General features: G+C 28.0%; 1 protein-coding gene across 8 annotated transcripts in view; it reads right to left on the reverse strand.

Annotated features, from left to right (window-relative positions):
- The window catches only part of LOC113553593 (protein vav), a 279,163-nt gene that overhangs the window by 17,855 nt on the left and 238,482 nt on the right, over positions 1–22,826 (reverse strand). For 2 of the 8 annotated variants that reach the window (XM_026956989.1, XM_026956987.1), the window contains 5 exons: positions 12,601–12,753; positions 11,220–11,282; positions 5,603–5,806; positions 312–454; positions 76–158 (listed from right to left, as the gene is read on the reverse strand). In XM_026956989.1, coding sequence (XP_026812790.1) covers positions 76–158; positions 312–454; positions 5,603–5,806; positions 11,220–11,282; positions 12,601–12,753 — 646 coding nt within the window. The remainder of the gene's footprint in view (positions 1–75; positions 159–311; positions 455–5,602; positions 5,807–11,219; positions 11,283–12,600; positions 12,754–22,826) is intronic. The other 6 variants (XM_026956988.1, XM_026956992.1, XM_026956991.1 and 3 more) reach the window with 6 other exon arrangements.

Consider the following 22,826-nt stretch of genomic DNA (forward strand, 5'->3'; position numbering starts at 1 on the left):
CTGTAAAATTAATGGTTAATTACAGTTCAAGATTAGCCATCTAAGATGGTCCATCTATAATGTTTGTGTACTCACTTCAAATCCAGTTCGTCTTCTCGACGAGCTTTGAAATTATACAGCACCACATAGAGATTATTTGGTAACAGCCTGTGTGGTTTCTGAAAAAAAAAAATGAAAACTAATTTCAAGGTATAGAGTGTGTTGTTTTATTATACTGCGCACTCGCGATCTTACGTCTAATTTAAGGCACTACATATTATATTTTATCATAATATAATATACGCGTGAGTATAATTATTGTAATACTGTACTTGTGAATATCTCACCGGCGACGGGCACGGAGACGTACTTGCCGACGACAGTGATTTATCGTTGTCGTCGGGTAATTCGACGGAGCTCATCCGTATGGTCCTGGTTGACAGCAGACGTCGGTTGTGTACTGGGCTAGACGGAGCTGAAAAAATGAACAAAAAACAAATGTAAGACGGGAGGCAACATCAACAAGTATTTAATAAAACCATACTGCTGTTGTATGCTGAAGAATGCACGCGATATATTGTAGGGGAAACAGTGGCAATACACGATAATAACAATGTTATCGTTGTATAGGAACGACGGTGTAGGTAAATGAGCAAGTTGGAATATAATATAATACAATATTGTATGTATCACTACGACGCGGGCGCATCATACTAGTTACCTCCCGAATTAAATCGTAGGTCGATAATAACATGTTTTTTACATGAATCGTCATGAATGCTAAAAATGGGATAATGGCCAAAATATGCACTCCTTATTTTTTAAGATTAATATACCTATCATAATTCGGTGTTCCTTTTAGTTTTACCTTCATTTGAAAAAATGTTTTTGTTCAATTTAATTTCATCGGTATTTTTTTATCATATTATATAAGATATACGTATCTTAAAATAAAATGAAATTAAAGACTTATACAACGATAGATTGATTATCAAGTGATTGGTCAAACATTTTTTTCAAACAAATACAATAATATTGTACTTAAATGTTAATGCTTATTTTCAGCTAATATTCTACGACAGTATCGAGAATATTATGAAACATCAAAATATTTAAGTATGAATTCGAGTGATATACGAAAATAAGTTTTCATTGGTTTTTATTTAAATTTATTCAACTGATAATAAATTAGCCTTTTTGTATGTTTTTATTTTATTTAAAAGTAAAGCAACTCAAGTTATATTGGAATACCTATAATCTATAAGTTATCAATTATATTGTATATACTATTTTAAATTTAGCATGATTGGTCTTTTAACCTATTTGGTCTAATAACTCTAAAATATTTTAAGTACAATTAATATAATATGAAAAAGTAATTTTAATTGCAATTGGCAAACGGATAATTGTAAATTTTTCTGAATCCTTAATAATTTAGATCATGTATTATAATTTATTATTTATAATGATAATATGAACATACAAATTTTTAAATTTAATATACATTTTGAAAATAATCGGTTTTGGTGTAGCTAAATCACAGTGTAGCAAATTACTCGCATTTAAAACAATTCGGGAGAGTTCACGTATTTATTTTAGGTAAGCATAATGTTGACTCGGAAGAATTTACGACCGCCCTGGTTAAATCTTTTTAAACTGTATCGTCACCAAAAACTGTTTATCCATTTTCTAGTTGACATGAGTGAACAATATCGAGCGTATATCGATTCCGCCGAAATGATCGTTTTACCTGTAAGAAATATATCGATCGTCATGATCTATTGACTCCGTCGAATTTTGATATTTATATATATTGATTCCACCGGATTGTGTATTATTAAACACTTAAGAACACTGATATTTGTAGTAAATTCATATCAAAATAACGTTGTTGAATACTCTAACTGTAACATAATATATACATATATTTATTTTAGCGGAAGTCACTTATCGAGTCGAACTCATCGTAATCTGTATATGTATGATATTTACCAGGTTTTAAAAAAGTTCAAAAACACTTAATTACTGTATGTATGTACTCTGTATGCATAAAAATATCTACACAGAGCAATTTTTAAATTAGTATAATTGGAATTAAAAAAACAAGTCTTATCGATCATATTCTTAGATTCTTTAGTATATTCTCATGTAAATACGATATTTATTTAAATAACAAATTGATATATTCACTTATATTAAATTAACATCAAAGAATTATTTAAAAAAACAAAAAATCAATTTAATTTTGTAACAAATTTTACATTGTATCTTTTGTTGTTTTTTTAACCATATTATATGTATTTGGGTCTTCTTAATGGAAACGGCAATGTTAGACGATCATTTAAATAACAACAAATAATAGGTATTTTTTTTTTTTTATTAGTTTGTCTATGTATTTTATTTTATTATAAGCCGACGCAATCTAAATGAACTATTTTGTGTCGGAATCAACATATAATGCGAATTTCCAACGAAATCGATAGCTGTCGGATTTGAAATTAAAACATAGGAATCGATAAAACTCCACAGTATCATATTACTGTAATTACCAACAAAACGATTAGTAATCTTTGTAAAATCTAAAATACAAACTAATATAAATAATATCGTTGTCTGATATTTGTAATATCGAAATGGGTGGGAACTAGGAAGTTATAAAAATATTTGAAACAGTTGATGTATTATTATGGCATGTGATCAATATAATATCATATGTAAAAACAAGAAGAAATTAGAAAGGGTAGCACGTAATAAATCCCCTATATATTCTACAAATTAATTAAATTTCAGGAGGACCACACATTTTATTTATAACTTAAGATGATGTTTCACTCACATGTATTGTATCTGTCTTACGAACGTAAAAATAACGAATTTGTATTCAACAAAATCATTTTCTGTATGTTAGATTATAATATTAAAGTGAATCGATTTATTATAAAATTAACTTTTTATAGCAGTAGTAACTATATTTTATAAATTGTGTTGTAAATTTTTACGAGGCAAATATAAAGTGTTATATATATCAAGTTAACTAGGTATCTACTTTTATTTTGTATAATTTGGGAGGTAACTAGTATGATTAATATTATATATATGCGCCAACAATAATAAAGGAATCAAGGTGTTGCAGATGACACTATGGTAGACGTGTGGATGAAACGACTAAAATAATATATTAATATAATGTTAGATGTGAACAAATCTATTAGATTCGTTAGTAATAATAATAATAATAATAATAATAAACTGAAAAAAAAAATAAAAAATCAATAACAATATAATAAATAACAAAAAAATCAATTAACGATGTATACATCACATATAATCAAAGTTAGTGGGGTTACATATATTTACGGTTCTCTCAGTCGTCTGACGGCTGCAATAAAACGAAAGAAAACCAAAAAAAAAAAAACATTGCAATACGGTCTGAAAATATAAGTTTGCGCACATGCTTCGCACGGGGTCTAGAAAATAGGAGAATATGAAACTATATTCGATTCATTTGGATTTCATAGACTTATATTTTCAGATAACTCTGCAACAGTGGCATCATTATACACACTGCAATATCACACATATATGTAATATTATACTGTTACGTTTAGTTATATAGCATATTTATTATGATACTCAGCTAAACTACGTCCATTCAACATCATTTTACATAAAACTATCTCTCTTTCTCTGCAGTATTAAAAAAAAAAAAAATCCAAATACAGTATCAAAGCGAAGCATATATTATTATAATATAACAATATATCGAATTTGCTTATCTATTTTTTACGAGCCTTATCAATGTAGCGATTCATAACACCCTATATTCGTCAAAAACATTATTACACATACAATATCTATACCAAAACAATAATAAAAACAAAATAAAATACGATCTTCATATGCCACATATATATATATATTATATAACATAATATAGCTCAAAAGAGCGAAAAGCCATAGTCCGTAAAGCATGCAGCGAGTAAAACCGCTATTGTAATTGTCGCATTGTTCTCTCTTATAGTTTATTTAAATATTGTATTTTTCTCTTCTCGTGCTTTCGTTTTTCATCATTTAAGAGTATTTAAACGCTTATTCTATGTATACCTGTACAACGAAAACGACATGTGTAATTATCATTATTAGTCGATTACATGTTATTATTGAAAAGACGTGTACCTATAATATAATATAGTAGCAATTAAATATAATAACGTAGTGGTTAACAAGACTAAAATGTATAGAATGTATATTTTCACAGAACAGTGCGCAGCGGTGGTAAAAAAATGTCAAGCCATCATCTGCGATTATTATGCTTTATGCTATGTTTTAGGTTCAGTTTAGTGAAGTCGAATCACAAACAAAATATTAAATTTTGTTTTTTTTTGTCTTAAATTATCAAGTCATTACAGTCAATTATACAATTAAAACATCTCATTAACAAAAATGATACGTTCTACTTCTTAAAAAGTAATGACCATGATTCATTCTTCACTTTTACTCGCATATTTTTCGTATAGTATAATATTGATAACATTATAATTACCAAACATTCGATTAGACCACCAGTTACAGTATATTTATGTGAATTAAATTAAAAAAATTAAATCGATAATGCGGAAGAATTAATCATGAATGTATACCTAAGCATCGAATTTTTTTTTATATCCTTCTATAGAGAATACTTTTACTAGTCATTTAATGTCATAACAACCGTGAGATTCCTACTATAGTATAATATAGATATATAGATATAGTGTATATACAACTATGAACACAGCAAATATTGAAAAATGATTTTCGTAAATGTGCGTGCGAGACAATAATAGCACAATAGTTAGGTACACCTTCTGTTGAAATGCAAAACAAAAATAATTTCACTCGTCTCCATTCACACTAGCCAATATGTATTGTTATTTATTACACAACGCGTAAAAACTCCCCATCGACGGAAAAATATGAAAATAAAAACAACAATGATCGGTATATATATAGGTTATGTATAGTATATACATAGTATATATATCATTACAATATTATTACCATGCAATAACATATAATTGTATAATTATATTATATGTATTTATAATATCAACGCATATATATATATATATATATATATATATATATATATATATATATATATATATATATATATATATATATATATATATACACAGACATATATACACTAGTAAAATTATGCATACAATGTTATGCACTGAGAAAATCTTAATAATCATTTTTATTATAATTGCATAATAATAAATAATATAAACAATATATATATATAATAGACAATCCTATCTACAGGCAAAATAAAATAAAAATGCTCAATGGTAAGTACATATTAATATGGATATGATAGTACGCACACGCTTCGACGTTCGGTGGAACTCTTGTCAACTGAAATTTCTTATTTAGATTATGAAATCTGTAGATGTATACGATGAAGTGGTATCCCCCGCACGGTTGTGATATCGTTATTGTGGCGATTAACGCAGTTTTAGTGTAATATATATTATTATATAATATTGTAGTTTTTGATGGTATTTTTGTTTCAAAATTTTAGTTTTATTTTAGTTCGGTAATGGGTTCGCGGCCGGAAGGATCGCGGCATACGTACATTGCAATCTAGATGAGGACGAAGGATTTGAATAGCTTTCCATCTGCTGTTGTAGTCCAGTGCTGCTGCCGCTGCCGCCACCACCACTGCCAGTGCAACTGCCGCCCATCCGTCGCCTTTGTGCTTGTTCTGCGGTATCCGACGAGTCCAGCGAAAAGCTCTTCATGCGTGAATTGAGTTTCGGTCGTCGAGGACTGTGTGGAGCTGTAAATGTCCACACACGGGTGGAGCACCCATGGTCAGAGAATGCGGGTCTTGGGACGGGGACGAGTGGTTCAGCAGGTGGACGGCGGGGCGAAAGAATCGCATTCATACTGTACGCTCTCTGCTTTACCGACAACAAATGTTTAAGATTTCGTTTCCGGAGCAGAACAGTTATTTTTTTCTAAAATACTGAAGTACATTGCGTATACGTTGAGTATCGAACTAATAATAAACATAATATATTATTATAGTAATAACTAATTACTGACGAACATATTTTAATGATGTCCAAAGGATATTTATCATAACAATTTTCTGTTATACTAGTCTACCTGTTTGTATACTTTTAAGTCTAAGGCTTACACTCTTGAACGGACAAGAATAACTCCAAAAGGTGGTCCGAAAATCAAAATCGAATGGTTAATGATCTGCTTCGGAATGAGAAATAAAAAATAAGCGTTGTCTGAAATGAGGGTATCATTAAAAAGAGAAAACCACTATTATATTACATTTTGAAGTATTTTTGAAGGTATGTCATTGACTTTCGTGCTCAAAGTCAGTTGATTTTCTCGCCTAGCCGTCCACTCGCATATGACAAACTATTCAATAATAATAAATAAAAAAAATGCGTCTAGACTACTAAGATATAAAACATGCAGAAAAATGTAATTCCAAGTTAGAAAAAAATTAAAACATTGATTAATGACTACGCGACATGCATACGTAATACGTTACTGTTGTTTTCTGACTAACACATAAAGTCAGTCATTTATGTGATCCCTTAATACCATGATAATATAGTTAATATGTAGGAAAAAATGCAGCTTACTGTTAATTAACATCTCAAAGTAAGAGAAAATGTTATGATATTATATTATCAAATATAGTGTGTAAACGCTAATTTAGAAAACTCAATTTCTCTGCGTAGAGCCATGAAATTTAAATTCTGTTTTTTTAATTGGTTGTTATGAAATAAAAATACACATTTTGTAGCTTATAAATTTTTTTAACTTAATTACACATGCGCATGCGCAATACAACTTATTTTCTTAGATGGCAACGGCTTATTATTAACCATTTATTGTTTTTTTAATGAATTTTGGTTGTTTAACCAAATTTTAAAAGTTCAAAATTGACCAAGTTAAAGAAATTCAAACAAAAAACTTCAAAATTTGCATAAATTTTAGTTTTTTGACTGTAATTCTGAAAAAATTTATTGTTTAAGATTAACATCTTCACCCCTTTTTCTCTATTTATTAAGATGATTTTAAAGACATTATTATAATTCTAACTAATGTATAATTTTCACTTTAATTAATGTATAATTCATTATACTTATAGCAGAAAAAGCTTGAATAAGTATATACAATTTATTTCGTTACATTTAATGGATCTATTGGAATTTATTAATAATTAATAACAAATTTAATTATATTTAAGTTATAAGTATAATAAGTAATTAATTAATTTAACGTAAACATTTTTTAAATTGTTGTCCAAATTAATAACATATAATCTTTAAATTGGAATAGAAACGTAATGTGATACTTATCGTATCTTATATGAAATTATAAATTTAAACATTAGGTATCTATTTTAAAGTAAAAATTTATCTGTATGACAATTTGATACAAAAAAAAAAATTACCAAAATCTATTAATTTAAAAAAAAATTCTTTTCTGCTATACGTTGTAATTTATATACGAATTAAATTGAAAATTATAATATCATTTACATATCACCTTAATAAATAGGGAATTAGAGGAATAGGGGTGAAAGTGTCAAGCCTAAACAATCCTAGAATAATTATTTTCAGTTACAGTTAAAAAAAATTGTGCAAATTTTGTAGTTTTTTGGTTGAATTGCTGTAACTATGTCAATTTTGGATTTAGAAAGATGGTTAGACTATCAAAATTCATATATATATATATATAAAATAAGTGGTTGCTATCTAAGAAAATAAGTTGCATCGCGCATGCGAGTGTATAATTGAGTTAAAAGAATTAATAGGCCACAAAAATGCGTATTTTTATTTCATAACAACCAACTAAAAAACAAAATGGGTTCTTCGCAGAGATATTGAGTATTCTCAATATTATCGTTTACACACTGATATGTACATGGTGATTTCGGGTTTTTCTTACGAGCAATAAGAATGACATAATTAATATAAGTAAAAGTAATCATGTTTGTGAGTGTATTTGATAACGTGTTAAGTATTTTGCCAATCTGTGGCTACATATGGTGATAATAATTATTGTATCGATTAGTTATTAGTTTTTATATTTGTATTTTTTATGAAAAGAGCATTCCCTTAGGAGTCTATTTGATCCTTATAACGCTTATTTAAGTACGGAAGAGGATTTTTAAAATTATATGAAATTACTAAAATAATGGTTTTGGTAGACAAACATTATCACGGTGTAGTTATTTTTGAAATATATTTAAAACTAAATTAGATAGATTTTGAAGCGCCCTTAGAAAATCATATACTCTTAAAATATAAAAAGTGTTTTGAGTACACCTAACCTGACTTACTAACATGGGAATATTATCAAAGTTTGAACGGGAAACTGTGAAATACCATGTGCGTATATTTTTTAAATATGCATTGTTATCAAATTGCGGTTCAGATGTAAAAATGTTAATAATAATAACCGTAATATATAGTTAAATATTAATAATAATAATATCTATATCGCGTGTGAGAGACTGTAAATCGTAAACCGTTGATGAAAACCACATTTTTAAATCAGCTGTATCTGCGCGGGACGAATATTTTTTTGTTAACTATTAATAGGTTTATATAATGAAATATTTAATGGTTTTATTAAACATTATTATTATTGAATTCGAGCACGTTTGATAAAGATTAGTCAATTTTAAAATGATTAAATTACAAGTTTTTGGCTACTAAAACGTGACCCGACAATGTAAATGTACATGTCGTATGTTAGTAATAGACGGAAATTGGTGAGTAAATTATCTACAATTTGGGCATTTTTTTTCATAATTTAAGCTATTATAGTACAATCATTTATACATAGCAATAAATAAACTTAATAAATAAATATTACTGGTAAAAAAAATATTCGAATAAATTGTAGATTGGCGATCTCTGAGTAGAGTTATAACAAAAATTATTTTCACAGTTTAAATTCCTACGAATAATTTTTTTAAAATTTACTAACGTTATTTATGGTTTAAGAGGACCATTTAACCTAACCTCTGTATTATACACGCGTAATATAGTTAAAAACTGTTTTGCGCGGGACAATTTTACTCCCCCGATATTTACATCAAAATTACTAAAATTTAAATCGCATTGAGAAGAACTTTACCTGTGTTGTAGCGTTTTAATTTTTTTGATAGTAGTAACAAATAATTTTTAATAATTAAATGAAAAAACCTTAAGTTTTCAAACCGATAAATTTAATTGCATTCAAGTTATCAAAAAAATTAAAACGCTATGACACAAGTAAAATTCTTCTCAATGCGATTTAAAATTTTGGTAATTTTGATATAAATATCGAGGGAGTAAAATTGTCCGCGCAAAACAGTTTTTAACTATGTTACTCGTGTATATAAGGCAGAGACAATACATGCAGATATAGCGTCCTCTGAAGAGGACTGGAATCGGTGATTTTCTGTCTTTGTCTAACAGACGTGCAACAAAGAATTATAGATGTGTTCTATTTCTAACATACCGATTGATAGAATGAAGCGATACGAATTGTGAAAGCAGATTTGAAATTGGTGTCAAGTCTTCTTGAGATTGACATTTTTGAATTTTTGATTTTAACTTCTCCAAAAATTGAAAAATGTCATTTTTTAATTTCCTATTATTTTTTTAAAACGTTTTAAAGATTTTTTTTGTTTGGGGGGGAGATAAAATAAAAATGTGGAAAGTTAATTTTAAGTAGACTTGACAAAAATTCAAATCTGTGTTCAGAATTCTTATCGATTCATTATATCAATCGGTGTCTTGGAAATAAAATACGTCTATAATTCTATGTTGTATGTTTGTTAGATAAACACGAAAAATCATCGCTTCCAATCCCCTTAATTAAGTCAAAATTTTAACTTAAAGTAACCTATATTTCTATAAAAATTAATTATCAGTATAATATACTTAATACTATAAATAAATTAGATTTTTCAGATTTATAGTCCCCAATATGAATTATTTATGAGAAATCTTTTACTTAATTTTCATTTAGAACATTTTTTATGCATTTTTAACTATAAAATAGTACCCACTGTTTTGCGATCAAAATTCTAATCTAAAAACCTTTTTTAAATTATAAAATAATTAAAAAATCAATTTAGTTAAATTCGAGTTTAACATAAAAATGAGAATTTTTATATTTATTTTTACCAATTATAAAAAAATTACTGGAAATTTTTAATCTCGACCTCTTCAAAATAAAAAAAGATTTAATTTTTATCCAAAACCATTCGAAGCATTTTATCATCAACTTATGGTGTTCTCACACAAACACACACCAAAAAAACATCATTGTATAATTAATCGCTTCACTCAGAATCTAAAAAATATAGTTTTCGGGTTACTATTTTTTTATAAAATTGTTATGGTTGCCAAGTGTTAGGATAAACTAAGTGGATTATATTTATATACATATATGATAGCCATAGAAGGCAGAATTTTCAGATTCCGTACACTGATGACATGCGTATCGGGTGAAAGCCGATCAAGGACAATTACTATGGCATAATATGTTGTGTTAAACGAGCATTTCGACGGCGAGAAAATATTTATATATGAGAGTATGATATACATATTATAAGTATGTAGATAGGTATGTAGGTACAAATGATATATATGAGTTTTAATTTTTTACAAGCTCGTGTGTGTGTTCGACATTTTGATATGCGCATTTACTCCAGAAAGTCTCGACTATCGAAGCTCTTAATAATATATGTATTATGACAGAGTGCAATAACTTGGGTTGCTCAGTTATAGAAATGTTTGTGTTTATGAATTATATATGAGTTGGATTTTTTAAAATCCCTTTGGTAGTTTTGAAAACGTGCAAGTGACATTTTGATGGGCCTTTTAATTATTCAAACTTCGACCGAACGTATAAATACGTATAGGTATAATATGTATTATCAATTGGATGAGCTATAGTTATTTGACCCTTATTTGTAGGATTTGGATGATTGTTTTCGAAAGTGACAAGTACGTTCTTCAAGCAATACAATATAACATGATATTTTCCAATGATTTTTCTATTCACGAAAATGTCCTACAACAATACTTGCGTCGGTGCACATGAATGGTTCGTTCTAAATAGTGCAAACACCTGCATGTATTATATTCTACTACGACTATATATTATCATAATTGATCATCAGACTAAATTTGTTTGTGTGGTTGCTAAGTACAGACCGGTAGGGACTGATCGAGTCCAAAAATGCTTGTCTTGTCCCTGAGAATAGCAGGTGGTCTGGCCTTGTATATAGAAAAAAACAAAAACACGGTATAACAATGGTGATTTATAAAAGAATACAGTTTAATTAATATAATAACAAGCTTAGTAAACGGGGAGTCGCAGTATAATATCGACGAAAATACATTTTTTTTACCTTCGGAAGGTAGGTGAACGGAGGTCAGGACGTCATGCTCTTATAATATTATTAATTATTATTATATAATGTAAAATATTATTTAATAGAAAACAAAAACGAAATAAACTACCGTGCAACGACATTTGTATGTATAATATAACAGTTATAAATTAAATAATATTGGAATATATTCATTGTAATACGTATTTTGTGACAATTTTGACGATCACAGCCATTGTATCGTATATTACATACTACGTGTTAACAAATAAGGTTATTAAAAGAGCAAATTATATGTATATATATTAAAGTTGACTAATAATATTGGAAGAAGTATAAATAATGAAGTATAATAATTTATAGAAGAATAAAAAGCTCAGGCTTGTGGAGGTCGTAGGTGGGGGTACAAAAGTTTGTAAAACATACACAATTATAATTTTTAATTTTGTTTAAAATCAATATTGATTATTTTTAAACAGACGATACAGTTGATACACGCCTATTAAGTGGGAGAGTTCAGAAATAATAAAAATATACCTACGTGAAATTTATGTATAAGATAAAATTATGTCAATAATAGTAAATTGATTAGGAAGGAGGCGTAATAAAGAATAATAGGTTCAAGACGCATTTCTCAGACGTCGTCAAATAAACAATATAATGTAATATAATATAATATTAAGTAGGTATCTATTATCGTGAATAAATTATTATAGGAATATTTTCGTTTCGTCCTATAATGGAGTAATTTGAAAGGATATAGTTGATGGGTGAGGGGTTTAGATTTGTGGAAAGTGGAGGAGGATTTGTTGAAAGCGGATGGTCGAAAATCGTTATTTTTTGAAAGTTAAATTCTTCTTGGCTGCCATAACGGCACCGGCCATCAAGCTTCGTCTATGTCCGGGTTGCAGCTGAAGGTCTATTGGCTGTTGCAGATCTTCGTCTGGGGTTTGACTAGGTAACACTAGGGGTTGTCCAAACGGTCTCGTACCCGCCGCGTACTTAACCTGTTCTGTGTACGCGACAGGTAACGACGAGTAAATAAAAAAATAAAAAAATAAGTAAATAAAAATAAATAAAATAATCGATAAAAAAGAATAATGATTATAAATGATTTTGAAGTGTATATAAAAATATTGTAAAAAAAAAAAATAAAAAAAGAATTTTGCGCTCAGAAGAAACAAAATTATATAAATTCGTACTTTCGGGTAACGATATCGATCGGCCTTGTGTTTGGGACCTGCCACCGAACATTGTAAAGCTCTTGACGCCGCCGAACAGTCTCCGCCTTCTGGGTGCTGCCGATTCCGGGAGTCTGCAGGAGGCCGAAGACGTGCCGACGACGTGTGATTCCGCTAGGATAGGACAATCACGATCGCGACATGAGAAATTCGCAATATTTTCGAATGGTTTTTTTTTTTATATATAGGTACACTATTATTAGTGCCATCTGAAGTACCAAGCTATTATAAAGCCAAAATAAAATAAAACAATGATAATTTTAATAATAATACCTATGTTGGCTATAAATAATCCTCGAAAAGAAGGGTTGCATGTACCTACATAATATGTAATATATTGTATTTCATATTATGATCGTAGGTATATACATTTGTATATGTACATATGTATATATATATATATATAACATATATATGTATAATTATTAATTATATATTATAAACTCCTGCAGATAATATATTTATATTATATATATATATATATATATATATATATATATATATATATATTTATTTAAACGCATATAAATGTACTATATATGTATTCGAATTATAAAAGTATTAAAATAATTAAAGATCCTAATATTATTATAATATAATAAAAAAAGAGTTCAGCTTGCCCAAAGTCGAGAAGCGTTATCATGCAAGATTTACAATACATCAATATAATAATAGTAAGCGCGACACGCCATCTTCGTTTACAGTGAAGAATGTTATTTACAGCAACAATAAGCGAAGATAAAAATATTAATATCATGTTAGTTAATAAACCTTGTACAATATAATAATATATTATATTTTAATGCTATGTACATATTATTTAATATTTCCGCGTAGTGCGTTTAGACAGGTAAGTGACAGAAACATTGAAATCGTTTAGTTGTTAATCGATGTCACAATTATTAATTTCTTGATCGCGATAATACATAATCGTACATAATATTATAATATTGAGTGTTATAAGTGTAGGTGGCGTGTCTAGACGATTCGACGATTTTAACATGCAATCGCTGAATCTTCCTTAAGCGCCACCATTACGAAGTAATACATTGTTATATAAAGACAGATGCAAGTGATTTACAGCAGTGATCTAGAAAGATACAGACATACAGACAGACAGATAGAGCGAGAGAGAGAGAGAGAGAGAGAGAGAGAGAGAGAGATAGTGATAGAGATGACAAAAACTGTGTTACTTTAAACGCATGCAAAAATACGGGGATCAAGTCCACTCGTAACAATAATAACAACGACTTGGTCCAAGTCAATTTGTTACGCGTGTGGACGTGTACACTTACACGCTCACACACACACACACGCACGCACGCACGCACACACACACACACACATACACATACACACACGCGGTCGTGCAGACCTGAGCTGGACGCGATTGGCGGCGACGTGACGTTCAGCGTGGTTCCCGGTCTAACTAAACTGTTTGGGTGCTGTGGGTGATGTTGCTGCTGCTGCTGTTGTTGTTGCTGCTGCTGCTGTTGTTGCTGTGATGGCGACGATCTGGGTAGCGGTTCGGTGGGCGGTCCACCGACGACGATCTGTTGCTGCTGTCGCGTACTGGAAGGACCACCCGTCCTAGGTGACGTGCGGATCTCGCCGGCTTGTTTCAACACTTGGTATACCTGGTCAACCGGTTGTCCCGCACCATCTAGCTGTTGGAGACTGCCACCAACGGTACAACCACCTCCACCGCCACCGACACCACCACCACCACCGCCGCCACCACTGACACTTCCAATAACACTACCAACTCCTCCTCCACCACCAACACCACCAACGCCGGCACCACCACTACCACCGCCGCCGTCCGCACCGGGAATTACTGCGCATACGGGTAGAGAAAAAAGAACAAAAAAAAAAAATAGGCACACTACACACGTCCACGAAACAACATAATATACACGCATATACATATACATATATATGATATATGAATTCAAACAAAAATGAAATAATAAAAAATAAAAAATTTGCAAACATTTTTTTTTTGTGCAATTTTTCACACCACTCCGTGTATATATAGGTATACAATCGAAACACTCGTCAAAAGCAAATTCATAAACGTCGAACATGATATTTTACATTATTATTATTATATATATTATATTAATACAATGCGTTCAAATTTAAAAACAAAATATCGTTCATTGCAGAGGTATGCCGTGTAGCAAGTCGTGCGATCTGGTGGTTAAAATCATATTATATGATTATTGATTATAACCCATATAATTATCATTAAAAGGAACAGATAGCTATATATTATATCGATACTGTATTGAGTGTATTGTAGTTGTTATTATAATATCGTAAAGATTTCTTCGGGTTTTTTGAATTTATGTTTAAATGTTTAATAATAATAATAATAATAATAATAATATGACCACTGCCAATCTTGTGTTATATTATGTAGGTCACTGAAAACTATGTGAATAATGGATAAACAATATTTTAAACGTAAAATTTAGTTATTAATTGTGTTATTCGTTAGTTATTACTAAACATTTTTAAGTTATTATTTATAATATATTCAGTATATTCAAATATCCCCAGTATGTTATTATTATTTGTAATATTAATATTTTATATGATAATACTATCATTTAGATAAGGAATACCTTATACAATTATGTCATATAAATAACTAATTATACAATTAATATACGTATTTGAAATTAAATTTTCAATTATTTGTAACATTAAATGTATGGATATTTTGATATCATAATGTGCATTTGTGTAGGATAAAATTATTAATAGTTATTTTTAATAATTAAAAAGAATAATGTTTGTATAATTTAATGGACAATTACTAGGACATTATAAAACTCTACTAACTATTTAAATTTAAGGTGTTTTTCATTGAATCTGTATATTATTTTTGCTATCATATTTTATTATATTGACGTTTATAGATAAAATTTGGTAATAATTTGTATAATTTTTAAATTTACTTATGATTCGGTAATGATTTTTAAGCAAGTATGTAAATTATAGTTTGTGTATACAAATCTAAGTTGATTACTACATATACGTATATTTTTTTTTTGTAAATATTAAATTGGAAAATTTTAATAAAAATTATTGAGTAATTTTAACTTTTGATTTTATGATATCACCAACATAGGCGGGCTTAGTTTTAAATTATTTTTTTTATTCAAAACTAATACATTTGTAAAATAATTTTAATTCAACTACATTCTTAACATATCAAAATTTCTAAACATGTCTAACATATAAAAATATCTAATAATGCTGTTTTGAACGTTTAATTTATAATTTCATGTCTCAATCATCGTTATACGTGCATACGAATTTATAGTATTAAAAAATGATTATCTATATAAATATTTAAAATAATAATGTTTTAAAATATGTGTCTGTTATAGCATTATTTATATTTGGCCATTAGGCATTATAAATCATATATATTTGAGATTTACTATCACCATTGTTTTTATTATTTTTAATGTTAAGATTAAAATGTTCAATAGTAATAAATTTAAATTACATTATTTTATAGAATAAATTATATCGTATTTTAGAGAGTAAATAATATATTTTAAAAATAGAATATACGATTTACGGAATTTGTACAAGATAAACACACAACGTGTTAGCGCTATTCGAGTTTATCTCGACTCATACACGCATGCGTAGGGTTTTAATATTTCATTTCAAAAAAAAATAAAAAAATAATTTATTATATCTAAAAATATATAGTCACGTCAACTTGTAAATGAACATTTTTAATAGTTGGTTTATTGTATAAAACAAATAAAACATGTATGATAATATAATAATAATATTAGCTAATAAGGATCCAATTAATAAATGATAAAGACTAGAGCTCGGAATTTGTTGTATTTGCATGTTTTTTTTTTTTGGACTATTAGATTTATTGGTTAGTGAGCTAGAAATCATTTCATTGACACTACGATAAAAACATAAAAATGTATAGTGTATATCAATATCATACATCCATATATTTTACTATCAAAATTTTCTGTCGATAATTAATATATTAGTTCTAATCATCTATAACCAAACATGTTTAAAAGAAGAAAAAATAATTTTTAATATTTCATTGGAATATTTCAAGAAGAGTAAATTTTCAATTTTTAAATAAATATTTTAATTTAAAAATTTCAAATTTAGAACCTTACTCATACGTGATCTATATTGTAAGTATTATTAAAATTATGTTATGAAACGCATAGTTTTTTAAAGCATTATAATTGTAAACAATTACTACAAAACACATTATTTATTTAAGTTGATCACTATAATATTATATTATTTATTATTTCGACAAACATTATTGTTCTATATTATTATTAAGTGATTTAAGAATTACAGTTGCATTGACAAGTATATTCTGATACTTTCATGATCATGATATAACTATAATATATTGAAGGAGATGAATATAATTTATCTATAATTTAATTATATCTATGAAAATAATAATATTCACTGAATAGTGATCGAATAAGAATGACTTGTAAGTTTTTTGAAGAAATGTATAGTTACGAGTATCGATTTATCTTTGTATATTGTATGGTTTTTTATAAATTAAGTAAATTTTTTGAAACGACTTGATGTATAATTAATAACTGAAATAACTATCATAATATTTGTGAAAACTATTAGCATACTTATTATATTTATCAAAAATATTTATTAATTTCTACGTTTTTTTTCTACATATAAAATAATAGTTGTATGTATTTATTACTGTACCTATATTAAATTAATGGAAATAAAAATAATTTTTATAGATTTTACGAAACATATATTTGTATAATTTACCGGCATTATTTTATACTGTGCTATTTTACTAAAATTGGCTTTAAATCATTTTTTTCCTATTTCTACATCTTTTTCAATATTAAAAATTTGATTAGAGAAAATAAAAATTTAATCCATCGTCACAAACGCTTATATACTTGAAAACAAATAGGTATAATATCTATAATATAACTATATTATTTTATTCTTATTTCCGCAAAGTTCTACGGAAAAATCTGATTTTCCAGGAATTCGAATATTTATGAAAGTAAGTAATTTCAAGAAACGTCTAAGGTTAACAAATTATAATGAGTTTGTATTTATTCAGCACCAAACAGGTGGAAAGTGAAATTAATGGAATAGTGAAAAGCAAATAATAATACAAGGTGTATACGATTTAATATTTGTATAATTAAACGCACATCATTAGGTGTATGCGTAGTACTTTAATTATTTTCTTTATTCTTGATTTGTTGGAATTCTGACATAGTATATATTTTCTTAATTATGAATTTATCGTTTTTGAATCGCATAAATTATGTTACTTCAACAAAATTAGTTGGATAATATAGTAAGCTCAAATATCTTGCTATGTTGTGTTGTATTGTTACGATAGGTAAAACAATTTATAATATAATTGTGATTCATTGAACTTTGAAAATCCATTCAAATGTATTTGTTTCGTTTAAATTTATAATAAGCTTGTATTCATGTCAAAATATCAATTACAAAAATATCTTAATTATTTTATGGTTTTTCTAGGTAACATAATATATCATTTTTAATTTTTCGATACACGTAAATTAGTTTATACAAATTTTAAATCATTGTATTATTCTATGGCTATTTGATAAATACATTATATGATAGTAATAATGCATGTAGAATTATTCCAAAAAAATAAATTCTATAGGTATACATACAAAATATATTAAATAGTTATTATTTGTTCTAAAAACTGATATATTTAAATGTATTTATTTATTAGGTATAGTTGCTTAATATAAAATATGGAGGACATGGTAAGAATCTGCACTTGTCGTTCCTTGCATAGAGATATTATTACCGTTATCTAAGCTTATCACCACCGGACGAATTTCAAGTCCCAGCCATTTTTATGTCAACTACGGCTAAAAATCCAAAACAGGTCTTCCTGCTCAGAACTAGCTCTTAAACGACTTTAATAAAAATCGAAGAATTTTAAACTGTTAAAAGCAACATAATACAAGACATATGAAAAAAATGCATATGACATAAAATGTATCCAAAAGATACAATCGAGACAATTATTCCAAGATAAGGGTAATGAAGTTGTAAATAGAAAGACTACATAAAAATACAGGAATATGATATTTGTAAGAGGTAATTTAAAGATCCTTTCAATAAACTACACAGAAACTAATGGCAGAGACATTTTCACATTAGAACTTACAAATTATATGGCCATATCGGTATAAAACCGACTAATATCTTATTTAAATTCATAAAGTCAATACATTTTGAAAACCAAAAAAAAAAATATAAATAAATGAATTAATGAAGATGGAGAAGAAGTAGAGAAATGGTCAGAGGAAAACGATCTAACATTGGTACACGATACAAAGCTCCCATCGTCTTTCAACAGTAGCAGATAAAGAGAAGGGTAACCCATACATATTTTTTGTGATTTTATTAAACTATTATTAAACAGCAATAAAAGAAAGTAAGTTGAATTACTAATTCTAAATTTCTATTATAGCAAAATAAAATTCAAGATAAATGCCATCATACATTCATACATCCAGAAAACGTACTACGATAAGACGCTAAAATTTTAAAAATGCCATAAAAAACAAAAATATAAAGCTGATATACTATACACTCAGTTTTCTTTAGAAAACCTATCTTGACGTAGGAATAAAACAGGTGAAAGAAAAGACATCAGACAGAGATAAATTTAGAACTGATTAGATAAAGAATTTTGAATAACAAAATAAAATATGGATATTAGAAATGTATAACAACTGTTAAAAACACTTTAAAATATCATCAATATTGAGAAAAAAAATCTAGTAATATCACTAATAAATCGGTTAAATAACCCACAGGGACAAATAATTTATGTCCAACTTCTCTTCTCTCTTAGGCAATTTTTTACAAGGCTATGGAATAATTGATACTTAATAACGACATATGTGTAATGGATAAATAACTTAAATGAACAAGCTGATTTTTGAGGAGGAAAGTCGTGTACTGAACAGATACTGAACATATCACAGTTTTGAAAACGGGTAAGATAAAAATTGGTTAATTGTGCAGTTCTTATAGATTTTACAGTGGCTTACGACCGCAACAATTAACCGCAAGAATTCTTAAAAAAAAAAAAAAAAAATGTACGAGTAACCATCGATTACAATCTAACATTTTAACGACCTCTGTTTTTGAAACAATAAGAAATACAAGTGCTTTATAGAGCTGAAAATCTGCAATGAAAGAAAAGCCATTGGAAGACTCAAAAAACGGACTAGCGTATTAGCACCTTTGCTATTTAATATATACACCAACGATCAATCGGCATCATTAGAATACCAGTGATACAGAACTATACATGTTAATGACCTAGCGTTTATTGCTTAAAATAATTAGTTTAAAATGTATAAACCACTCTTAACAACAGGTTTTACGACATCTTGGTAAAACGTTTTCGGCGAATGGATGTATCGGCGAATTGGTGCATCGGAAAAAGGATGTATTGGCGAATGGATATATTGCTGAACGGATATTTACTATAGTTAATCTGTTAGACGTTAGTCATTACAACAGTCATTTTGGATATTATTATTAATATATTTTTACATTTTTAAATATTATATCTTCTAATTATTGACTATCACTATTAATGCAAACTTGCATTTTAATTTCAACGATATATCCGTTCACCGAAATGGGTTTCATCAAATTGACCGGTTACCTTAACAACGCATTAAAGGACATGTCAGCCTACTACAAGGCTAAAACCAAAACCAAACATAATTCAAGCATACACTTTTCATCAAAGAAATAAAAAAACAAAACGAATAATAATATTAATTTGGGAAGGTGTCCAGATCGAAAACATTGAACACACAAAACACTTTAGCTTCACTAAATTTGAACACGATTTTGAGAGAATAAGACAAAACGCAAATGCAAAAAACAGCTTGATCAGAAGACTCACAGGAGCGTAATGGGTAGCGGATGCAAACATTATAAGATCAGCATTAGCATTGAGCTACTTAATAGTTAAATACGCTACCCCTACATAGGCCAGATCATGTCATATGAATAAGGTGAACATAGCTTTAACGATACATGAAGGATAGTTTTGGGTTGCCTTAAGCCAACACCGATTGTATGGAATACAAGTACTCTCGGGATTAGCTCACCAGATATTTGGATAGAGATTACATCACAGATAGAAAGATACAAATAACTTAACGATTCTGTCACCCACTGCACAGAAAAAACCTACCAATATCGCGAACTTAATCTAGAAAGAGTTTCCTTACCACAATCCAATCAATAAACGACTTACCAGAAAAAGAAATAATCGACAAATGGAAAGAAAACAGAGCAAAACAACACATGAGGGAAATAAAACAAGATCTGCCTATATGAAAAGACCGGATATGAGTTGAATGGAAAGCATTAAATCGCTTAAGAATAATAGTCTGATGGTGCAAAACCACACTTAAAAAATGAAACATATCGGGGAAAAGAAAAAACTACCAACTACAAATGTGATGAAACACAGTCAATAGAATATCTATTGAAATGACCTCTAATAAGGACCACTTGTGATAAAAAAATTACCTACACCTGGAAAATCAACAGAAGTTGTGGCTTTTTGGATGACTGATATTTGAACAACAGTAGAAGAAAAAGAAGAAGAAATATTAAATGTTTCAATATATTAATTTACAGTTAATATCTGTGTAATCAATCAAGCAAATATAATAAATATAAACGTATTAATACTTTTAATAATGGAGCAAAAATAATATTCGTTTCGATATGCGAATGTATATGAAATAAATAATCAATGACATAATTAAAAACCATATGGAACTTAAAAAGGAAAGTCACAAACTCATTTGATACACATTGTATGATTTAGCATTTGTAACCTCACCTACTTTTTTATTCATTCTAAATACTTAGAAGACTTGAAATATATAGATATATATCGTGTGTTTGATATGTAAATTTGAAATTTTAACAAACTTGATAATTAAAATCTGTATTGTGTGTTTATGTATGATAATTATTTAAGAGGCAAACAAATTTAAGTTCTCAAGCTACTGTATTAATTATGGACATTAGCATAATCATAATCATCTACCATCTACTATTTAGGAAAATTATTTAACATTATTTAATACAACGTGAAATGACTATGATATGTACAGTTTTTAAATACAATTTTTTTTTAAGTTATGTAGTTGTTGAATTTATACTAACTTTAAATATGTAAAATATGCAATGATTTCTTAAAAAAACTTCAGTTTTTTATGAAAATATTATTTTTTGTTTTGATTTTTTTTCGGAGTGAGAAAGTTATAAAAATATAAAAGTAGAATTCTGAATAGTTAATTTGTACAACGATTTGGACATTTTCTTAAATAAAAATATATATTAATTTAGTAATTTTTGAACTATTTGGTGTTAATTAATTAAATATCGCTAAATATAAACCTAATAACAAGTGTTAAATTTAAAGATGTAATATATACATTTTATCTCCATAATAGTGTAAAATAATTATCTAAGATAGCTATAATATAGTGATCGACAAAAATAGAGAAACTGAGAGTATAGATCTCTCTATACCACACAACAACCAGTACCGAACAGGTCAATCTGTTTATTTAGAGTAGGTTGCGCCAAAGATGATTGTGAAAATAGGACGAGTATATATATTATGACAATATACGACTAAATACACACATAGATATATACGTATATATGTAAATAATCATAATATTATACTGTTGTGGTTTGTGTAAGCCAGGGATCACCAATTAATAATTTTGACGGGTCACATTAGGAATCTGAAAATTTTTCACGGGCCATCAAAATTCTAAGTACATATTTACATTATTTAACAACCAATAATATTTAACAAAAATAATAATTTACAATAATAACACATATAATGTTGTCGTAATATGTATTTTTATTCTTTGTGTGCGGGCCGGATAAAATGTGTTCGCGGACCGCCATTTGGTGACTTATATGGTGTAAAATTTTTGCAATAAGTTTGTTTTCAAATAATTCTGTGATGCTACGACGGATTAAATTTAAATTCAAGAGCATAATCTTAACCGTTTAGTTTTAATTGACATGTATTGTTTGGTTTACAAAAT

The sequence above is a fragment of the Rhopalosiphum maidis genome, chromosome 2 (genome assembly GCF_003676215.2).
Source record: "Rhopalosiphum maidis isolate BTI-1 chromosome 2, ASM367621v3, whole genome shotgun sequence".
NCBI lineage: Eukaryota > Metazoa > Arthropoda > Insecta > Hemiptera > Aphididae > Rhopalosiphum > Rhopalosiphum maidis.